At 38.6% G+C, this 10186-nt stretch overlaps 2 protein-coding genes across 3 annotated transcripts in view; both read right to left on the reverse strand.

Annotated features, from left to right (window-relative positions):
- The window catches only part of TASOR (transcription activation suppressor), a 28300-nt gene extending 24273 nt beyond the window's left edge, over positions 1 to 4027 (reverse strand). Inside the window, 2 exon segments of the mRNA XM_031058247.1 lie at positions 3556 to 3643; positions 3984 to 4027. Coding sequence (XP_030914107.1) covers positions 3556 to 3643; positions 3984 to 4027 — 132 coding nt within the window.
- Positions 4028 to 5114: 1087 nt separating this feature from the next.
- Positions 5115 to 10186, reverse strand: part of ARHGEF3 (Rho guanine nucleotide exchange factor 3) — a 95896-nt gene continuing 90824 nt past the window's right edge. For both annotated transcript variants that reach the window (XM_014307631.2, XM_005422444.2), the window contains 4 exons: positions 9890 to 10147; positions 9553 to 9723; positions 8387 to 8573; positions 5115 to 7435 (listed from right to left, as the gene is read on the reverse strand). In XM_014307631.2, coding sequence (XP_014163106.1) covers positions 7119 to 7435; positions 8387 to 8573; positions 9553 to 9723; positions 9890 to 10147 — 933 coding nt within the window. In that variant the 3' untranslated portion in view covers positions 5115 to 7118. The remainder of the gene's footprint in view (positions 7436 to 8386; positions 8574 to 9552; positions 9724 to 9889; positions 10148 to 10186) is intronic.

The raw sequence follows: 10186 nt of genomic DNA on the forward strand, positions 1-10186 counted from the left end.
GGGGCCGAGCGAGGGGGAGCGGGGCCGGAGCGCTGCCCTGAGGGGACGCCGCTCTCCCGAGAAGGCCGCAGCCCGCACACGGCACCTGCCCTGCAGCCAGGACGCGGTGCTCCAAACGGGCTCTCCCCACAGCGAACCCGCCCTTGGGCACGAACGCCCCCCCCACGGCATTTCGGGCCCAGGCACGCTCCGGCTCCAGGGCTGGCAGTGCCGTCTTTGCCAACTCCTAACTTTAACTACAACTTCTCGACACCGAGTGCCAGCGCATACCTCTTACTCTCAAAGGTTTTTTCCAAGACACTGGACAAGATGACATTTCATCTTTGAAGAATAAAAATGCATTCATGGTTATGAAGAGCAGGCAAAAAAAAAAAAACCTTAATTTACTTCAGCAGCATTCTTTCATAGGTGCATACTGAGAACAGCACTAAATAACCTATATTGGAGGCCAGAAGGTTAACATTTATTTCCCTGTAAGGCTCACAACTTGCAGGGCAAGAGGGATGTGAAAAGGCAAAAGCCAAAGCAAAGACCTGTCTTCGGCAGCTGCCAGGAATGCACTGCAGTGAACAGTACCTGCTGAAAATAACCATTCTTGCAGTGCCTAGGAAATGCAAATATCAGATTTTAGTTTTACAAGTAACTAGCAAAACATTAGAAGCCTATAATTTGTTTTCTTTGTTAAAAGTATACTAGTGCTGTAGTTGTTGAACAGACTAACATATTCATTAGCTACTTATACTAATTACCTTCAATCCCCATAACTGTAGCTATTCATTTGTCACCTTGAAAGCAGACACTGACCTCAAAAATAAGAAGTTTTCATGTTTGCAGGGTGTGCAAGGAACAGGTAGTTTAATTGGGCCCTTTAAATTAATATCTTTTTAGATGAGCTGTAGATCCAAAAATATAAATAACCTATCAGCTCACAAATGGCCTGGTGCTAGTGGTAGCCTCCAGAGTGTTAAAAGAAGATAAGCAAATAATTATTAGTAGTTCTTAGAAGTATTTGGGGACCCAGCAAGTTTAAACAGTGTAATTAGTATCTGTAACTATAATTTACATAAATTACAGAAACATAACACCCAGTATTTATCTAACTGCAGAAACATAATGTTCCATTATCTAGAGGTAATGAACGCCACAAATGCAATGTTCATCCTATGGATAAATTAGGATTGTCTCCCTGAGAATCTGATGTCCTACCTCTTTGTGAGGATTCAGTGCAATATATTATTGAAATTATTTTGCTGTGGTTTACATTGTTTAAATAGAGTTTCCATATACAAGAAAAAAATGGAAATACCAATCTGGTGCAATTTAAGGCTGTGTTGATCCATTATGTATCTCCAATCATGTCAAATTGCTTAATCAAATTTCAATTGGCAGAGCTGTTAAAATCACTTTCAGACTGTGCATGTCTTCAGTACAGGCAGTTCAGCTGACTGGTGTTTGGACCATACAATCTCTGAAGTCCTGCTTATTTACCAAGCAGCACACAAGGTTTTCCTCATCACTTGCTTTAACAAGCTATGTCTTTGCAGTTGTACAGAATTATTTTTCTGTATTAATTAACCTAAGTCTGGGAGAGATGATCACAAAAATTACCCAGTACTAATTGATAAATGCTCCAGCAATTCCAGATCACTGCAGCACACTATGCATCTTAAATCCCAATAGATATCAAACAGGTGCAGTTCACAAAACAGCAAAAAACCACCATAGGAAGAGGTTACTTAAATACTCTGAAGTGAAAAAAGAGGTTATAAAATCTGTCACCTTATTCTCTCTCTAGTTTCTGGTTTCTGTGGTTTTTGATACTTGCCAAGCATTCCACCATGACTCCAGGGCTTGCACCAAGTGGTTTTCCACCCCAGTACAAAGATCTCTTTGATTCTGAAATCAGATGATTTTAACACATTAGTAATACAGATTTAGATCAGATTAAGAGCCACAAAGTAAGTCAGAAGGGAGGGTTGCATGCTCAAGGAGCAAACTTGGGTGCTTCCTCCAGACATTACTTCAGTATCCTGTTATGAATGTAAATTTAATAATTTGAAAACTAAAGTAGAAATTTGAAATTAATCAATCAGAGTATATAATTACAATTTAAATAACCACAAATTACTATTTTACTTTCCCTTACTACTGTAATGATGCAAAACACACCTAATTTCTCCAAAAGCTTAAGAGTTAACTTTGTACCAACTAAATTTCAGGTTCCAGGAGATCAAGGATAGAAGAACTGTCTAATTAATCTTTCTTCCTAGACCATGCAAAGAGAAGAATATTTGGAAAACTCAGAAACAAAACCTAATTTACACACTTGGAAAGAGCTTTAGTATCATTTACCAGCCATGGAGAAAATATGCCTATGATATTAAAAGGTGAGATAAAATGGGGCAGGAGTCAACCTGGCTCTGTAAAACCAGGAAGTAGTAGCAGAAATTCACCTAGTACTTTTTGTTCCTAACAAATATGTGATCCTCAGGTAAAAGAGTGAAAATATCTACTTGTATTTTTGTAAGAATTTGTAAGAATGAATACTTTCATTTTATAATTAATGCATGTAATATCTTAAAATATTTAAAATTTCCTGTCATCAAATTAGCTGTGAGACTACATTATTTCCAAGAGATGGCAGCACCAACCTGCAAAACACATATTTTAAAATCAGTATTCATTAATAAGCATTAAACATGGAAAAGCTGCACATTCTGGATCTGAAACCCCCTTTTAAAAGGACACAAATCATCTTCCATGCATGTGGAACTTGGTTTCAGACTCTGTTAGATCCTGGGAATCAAGATTCATCTAAGTGCCAGGCAGTGTCACCATAAAACCTCATTTTTATCAAAAAGTACAATCCATTAAACTGCTATCTGAAAGTTCTGATACAGCTTTCAAATTCTGGAAATTCAGTGAAACTTTAAGCAACCTGGTTCCCACTGTCACAGAAGCATTCCAAAGGCAGAAGCCCTGGTTCAGGTGGGTCACGCTAAACAGGAGAAATACTTTTTGTACCTGTGGAATACAAAGCTGTGTTTCATGTCAGGTACATACAGGCAACGTGTGTATTTGTGACTGTAATATGTGTGGAAACCGACCATGGGACAGTTATAAAGATGAATTCTAATAACAACTGAGGAAAGTAAAGCATGGAAGAAGGCCTTTGAACCTATCCTTTGTTTGCAATTAACCTTTCTAAGTCTTAAGTTGATTTAGGAGCATTTGAATTAAAGCTTTAAGGATGTTGTTTTTAGACAGGAACTTTCTGCTTGTAGTTAAGCCTTAGAGTTTTGAAATAATAACCCTTTGAAGTGTAATTTTAGAATATTGCTTGTAGTAAGGATCTTTGAAACTATAGCTTTAGAATATATAAAAAGGAAACGTACTTATCTCACACCTTGACAAAACAGTGAAAAGCAGCTTGAGAAAGGAAGATGAACATCAACTCAAGGATTTATAGTTTCGACCAAGGGAAGCTGGACATCACTGTTATGAGATTTATAGTCCTTGCAATTAAAAGATGGACCCACATCTGGAGAGCTGGACCTCACCAGATGGGATACTCCTTCCTTCTTTCGGAAACCGGACCTCACCATCTGGGGATACTCCTTTCTGGGATACATCCTGAGAAAAACTAAATCACAATAGTGTATAGAATTGTGACGTAAAAATTTGGAATAGAAACTGCTGATGAGTAAAAACTGGGAATAGAAACTGCTGAGAAAGCTTATGAGTACCCCTATAAATACCTGTAAGCCTCAACTATCAGTGTGCAGTTGGAGGGAAAACTTCCCCCACCTGTGCCCAGCGCTGTAATGCTCATACTTTACCATACTAATTAATAAATTGATTGCTGCTTGAATATTGGCCTAGTCAAGCTTCTCATTTATAACATACCCTGCAATTTTGGCCCTATCCTTACCCAGATTCCAGCAACTGTTCTTGGCACTGAGCTTCACAGATCTTAAACTTACAGTTCCTGGTGTCTCATTACAGACCTTGGCGTTCCCGTCGTCATCCTGGCTTTGTTCTTTTCAGTGCTGCAGAGCAAATCTAGGGAAACAAAAGCCACAGACAGTTCAATTTTGTGTTGCAGTCTCAGAGGACCCACACAGTTCACAGAGTCCCAAGGCCATTCTCTTTGCTTACCTTTCCTTCTCAGTCAAAACAATTTCTGCTTTTACCTTATTGCTTCTGGTCCATCAGGTCTTTCATAAGCTACAGCTACACTGACTCTCCTCATCAGGAGCAGAAGAGCAAAGAAATTTGCCACAAAGGGATGGATCTGCCCCCTCAGATCACTGACATCCTGCCCTTGAGAGCAGGCCAGCTCATCACTCACCCTTCTCCCTGAGTGGGAGATGCAGAGTGTTCATGCCTCAGGTTCAGAGGTGTCTCTATCCCTCTCCTCATTTTGCCATCTCCTCGTGGTGATCCTGGAAGCACTTGACACCTCAGGCTTTTACTCACTGCCTCTTGTCTCTTCAATGCTGCAACCCCAGACTCCCCTCTGGACACCAGAATTACTGACAATCATGAACATATTTTATGTATATGATTCTTCCTCTTCACACTCATAATTTTACATTCTACCCATTCTTTTTGGTACATTTTATTGTCCAAGCCAACCCCTCCACCACCATCCTCCTGCCACAATCAAAAGTCATCCTTTCAAAAGCAGTGGTATTTTAAAAGTGCTAGAACTAAAACAAGCTTACCAAATCCAGCATATCAGTATTCTTAAACTGGAAAGCTTAATCCTTAGGATGATTTGAAGAGAAAAACCCAACATCATTAGGATTAGATCAATCAGTGGCTAAGTGCAGGTCGACTACAAAGCACAACCAAAACACTCCAGAATGCTGAACAGTGATGGGTGGATAAATTATAGTAAACAAATGTAAATTAATCTTCTGAGATTCCGTGGCTGGTTGGAATAGCCCAAAATTAATAATTTCAATTATTAATTGTGACCCACAAGGAATTATGAGAGAGAAACTGATGACAGGACAGTACATTTTTGTTCCACCTACTTACTAAATTAATTATGCCATACAGAACCTTGGGGAATGTGGTGAATCTGTTACTCCTGTGCATTTAGCAAATTAGATCCAAATATGAACCACTTTATCAGAAACAAAATACAAGCTTTGGTCAATTACATTAAAGCCTCACTGCATGTGCCACTGAAATCTTTTTGTAGTCTTCTTCCACAACCAACCAAACCAAATAAAAATCAAAATGGTTTAATGTAATTTATTTGAAATGCTTCCAGAAAAGTTTAAGGCCATTAGTAAAAATAGTCAAAATACACATTCGTTCTTTCTTCTCTACCTGAACATTTTACATGCCTTTTGCTCTTTTTCAACATTTTTGCTTAACAACTTCCCTATGCCTTTTCTTTTGCAGATTTTTCCTTTCATCTTCACTCATTCAGTTCTAAAAATGAAGCAGTTGAAATAAATTACAAAGCCTGAAACAGAAAAGAAAATTGATTTTTTTAAAAACTATAAATACAGAAATATGTTCTATAGGGTAAAAATGCCATTTTTTAAAAAATAAAAATACCTTGTTTTATATTGTTTATCATCTTGTCACACTGATTTCTGTAATGCACATCAGCATATATATATGTAAGATAACTAGTAAATTTTATGTAAACTTGTAGAACACAAGAAAAATATTTTTGGCAATAACTTAGCAGTTTTTCTACTTTTGTTGTTACAAGTACTTTGCACGGGTTATCTTGTGTGATACCAAGAATCATTTAAAATTTGTAATATATCATTTTCATAGGTTGCCATACAGCACTGGCATTATTTCTTACAGTAAGAAATAAAATACTACCCAGGGATTCCTGAAAAATAACAGGATGATCACTATGTGTTTTAGACTGCATTTAAGTGACTCATCTGCTTCTCATCATAATGAGTAGGTTAAATCAGCCACCAGAAAACACAGTAACATTTCCAATTACAGTATGAAATGAAACAAAACAAAAACTTTTAAAACAAAACTTGAGGAAAGTAAAAAGGATGTAATACATCCTAAAGGACAAAAAATTCCCTTTTTGTTTAAACTCTCTCTACATAATCCCACAGGGTCTATATGTAGAGCACCATTTGTATAAAATCATCACTTAGTTTTAAAAACCAACTACATGTAATTGTAAACAGACATTTACAGAAAATTAAATGTTTTAACATTAGTGGTGCTTAAAACCAACAGTGGAGGTCAGTGGAGTGCAAAATGCTGAAGAGGGCCTATTCACAAGCAAAGCTCCTTTCCATTCTTATTCTGTATGGGATAAGATATATATATATGGCACTGAAAGCAAATTACCAGCTTATTTACAAACATCCAGTATTCTCAGCTTTTCATTTAATTCAGTGCTGGCTGTAAAGGTTTGGTTGTGGTTTTTTCAGTTGATTATTTTTAGCATTACATTCTTTGAAAAATAAACCATCTTACTCTGCTGACCATTTGAAATGTCCAGATTTTAGTAAGTTTGGCTCTTGAATCTTAGGACAGTGCTTCATTTTGAAAAATATCCCTAAAGAGTCCCTGGTCCCCAGAGGCCTGCTGTTTGTAGTTCTTGCTGATTTAATACCACAGGAGTTTGGATAGCTTATTGCAAGATAGTTTTCTTTTTTGTTCCAAGAAACTACTTTTTCTTTCCATACCTTTAAGAAAACTTATTATCTTGATACACATCCTGAAATTCCATATTAAGTCCACATCTTCAGCTGCCCCCTTTAAAGGGCAAATAAAGTACTTAAAAATTAGGGAAAGGTTATTTATGTAATGCATATATAAACAGTAGTTTAGAGATTCTGTTTACAGCAGGACATTGAGAATAACTGGTCAAGTACCTCTTTCATCCACCTTGGGTGTTTATGGAATATAAGCACAGGACACAAGTTGCAAGAGATTCCAGCTTATACAGATGGGCAGTTACAGTACGACACTCACAGGTACAAATACAAGAACAGCATTGACATTGTCACAAAAAAATATTCTAAAAGTGCTTCTCCGAATGGTTCCACGTATGGAATGCAAATACTGTACAGGTAAGAGACAGACTTTCTTCCAGGAGCTGTAAGTTTTTGTCAAACATTGGTTTCTATTTGCTTTTGGCTGTCCCAGGAGTTCGTCTGCTCCATGCGCTCGCAGTCGGCGCCGAGCTCGCTGGTGTCCATGCTGCAGTCAGACTCACAGTCCGACTGCTCCATGCGCTCCGGGGCCTCTCCCCGGGGGCACCCAGGGAACCGCGCCTCTGCCGTGCCTGCCGTGCCCGCCGCCACCTTCTCCTTGGCCTGCCGGATGCAGTTCAGCCACTGCTGCTTGTTGAAGGAGTCATTGGCTTGGAGAGAGTGAGTCTGGCTTTGGGATCCATTTTTGAAGCTGACTCTAAAGAAGTTTTTGACTGAAAGAAACAATATATATATATCAAACCCCTGAATGCTTTGGCTGAATGGATTTTATAATCAAAGAGCATATTTAAGTAACAAAATTGCACAATTTTTGCCTTAGGGTCAGACAAGACCATGTGGGACCAGAGAAAAGAGTCTGGGTATCTTCTTGTTTCTGGGAGAAGACCACAGAACACTACAACTAGTTATTTCTAGTAACTTCATATTGCTGGGTTAAATAATTTTGGTTCTGCCATGCATGAGCTATCCATAAAGCTTAAAGTGAATCAGCAAGATTAAAGCTTCTCCCACACTTTAATGCCGCTCCTCCCACCTTCCTTCTCCTCTCCTTTCCAGAACCTTCACTGAACGCAGTGTCCTTGTGCCAGCCAAAGACTGCCTCATCTCTTCCTTTCACTTCACTAACAGAGGGGATACATACAAAAACCCCTTGAAGTTTTGACCAGATGAGATTTAAAGGACCCTTGTAATAGAAAAAGCATCTTCATAATGTACTTAGCTGGAAGGACATAAACATGAATAGCTGCACTCTTGACCCTGAGTACTACAGTATCTGCCAGCTTCAAGAGTTATTGAATAACAAACAGTGTCTCCAGTACAAGGAAAGGCAAAACAGCTCAAGATTTCAAAATACGCTTGCTTCTAACTTCGCCTTGCAAAGTTTGCAAAACAACAAAACTGTGCAGTTTTGCCACTACAGTCTGTATGTTCTCCCCTTCTCAATTCAGTACAGGCATGTGGAGAAATTCTATTATCAATATAACGAGCTTTGAGGAAGAATTGAAAAGAAACAACTTAGAACGTAATAAACTAGCCTGAAACAAAATTCAGTATGTTGGATGGGGATAATGTTAATTTTAGAGAGACTATTCCTATGTCCCATTGGCTGGTATCTCCCAGTTCTGATGACCCCACATGAGCAAACAGAAGCAGCTGTTCCATACTTCTCTCGTTGTTGCTGAAGGCCCCGCGCAGGGAGCCGCCCAGGCGCACCTCTCCGTCCTGCAGGTCCTCCAGCAGCAGCTCCCGCACGGGGATGGGCTGCCGGTACAGCTGGTAGCACAGCTGCTCGTTGTGGGTCACGGCCCGAGTGATCACCAGCACCTCCTCAAACAGGAACACGTGCAGCTTCTGTGAAAAGATTCGTAGGAATAATGCTGTATTACCTTTCTTGAAACATCATTAAACCAAATGGAACTAATAAAGTTCGCCAGAAAGATGAAAATCGCCAGTTTCTTCCTGCTAGTTTGGTACTGAGCTACCTGCCTGACCTTCATCGGGTGAGCCAGGAAACAGCACCTGTTCCACCTTTCCCTCTCAGCTCTGGGGTGAAATAGGACCCTTCCACTATGCATAACCATGCTCCATAGAAGCAGTTCCACAGCTGAAAAAATGCACTGCTTACTTTGTTACTTTCTAAAATAAATTTTCCCGAAATTTTATCTACTTCCTTAAGTGTCATACTTCCATTAGTGTCAGCAAAGAAAAAAGATCTTTTTTCATTGTTTGTCCATTCAAAAGTTCTATTTAACATTGAGGGGAAAAAAGCTAGGAAAGACTGAGTTCCCTTCTACTAATATAATTTTTCCCCCTTTTTAACTGAAAGCTCAGATTGTGAAACTTATCAGTAGTGCAGTGTCCCAAAGACTGGAATTCAAAGTACCAAATTTCTCTAGTCAATAAATTAACCTTGATCTCAACAAAGAATCAAGTAAAACATTTTGAATAACCACAGCCTTTGACAAATGTAAAGTTTGTTGGTACATTTTTGTCTACAAAGAACACACATTTTGTGTGTTCTTTATAGACATCAATATCACATGTCTGAGACATAAATTTAGGCGTTTTCCCTGCAAGTATTGAAATTGATCAGGTTTACAATTTATCCAGGATATTGCTAGGCTCCATAAGAGATATAATAATCTTATTATCTCCCTATACAGATACTTAACTGCTAACAAAAAAAGATTAGTGTTATATATAATAATTAATATTTTTCAACTTCCTATATATTAGAGAATTATGTTTATGTGCACTCACAGCTCATTTAGCTGTCGTGCAAAATGAAGATATCTTTCAAGTTATTTATGAGAAAACATTTATTCCTTACCACTCCCCTGTTGTTCTTCAGTTCCCCATGACAACACACAGCACGTGAATTATCAATCAATGAATCCCTTTGGCCTTCTTCGAGATAAATAAGTCTCTCTTTGTAATACTGGCATTCAGATTCACCAGTCTTTATGTTGATTTCAGCCACAATGCCCTGAATTATATTTATCTGCAGAAACACAATGAAAACACATGAATTTTAATTACACATCCAATATTCAGCTGTTCATTTAAGCATTTGTGTTTTTTTATATTTTATATCGTTTCCCTTAATTCACTAATAAGCTAGAACTGCTATAATCTCCTAAAAAACCCCAAACCCAACAGTAACTCACAGCTTCTTCCAGATGCTGTTGATCTGGATGATCATTTGGTGTGTGTCTTAAGATTTCTCTGAGCAGCAGTGGGTATTTCACCAAACGGCTTCTGGGGATGTCAAGGAAATTCCACAGGTCCAGTTTGCGGCTGAAGGGAGACTCCAAGCACCGCTGCAGGAAATCCTGCACTCTGTGGTCTTGTTTCTTGTGGTCCAATAAAGCTTTGGCTGCTACTTGATTGCTGCAGTAGCTGTCATACGAGTTCAGGCATGGCAGCTGAGGAAAGAATAAATTATTCTGTAGCTGAAGCAAAGC

This window comes from Geospiza fortis, unplaced genomic scaffold, assembly GCF_000277835.1.
Source record: "Geospiza fortis unplaced genomic scaffold, GeoFor_1.0 scaffold78, whole genome shotgun sequence".
Taxonomy (NCBI): Eukaryota; Metazoa; Chordata; class Aves; order Passeriformes; family Thraupidae; genus Geospiza; species Geospiza fortis.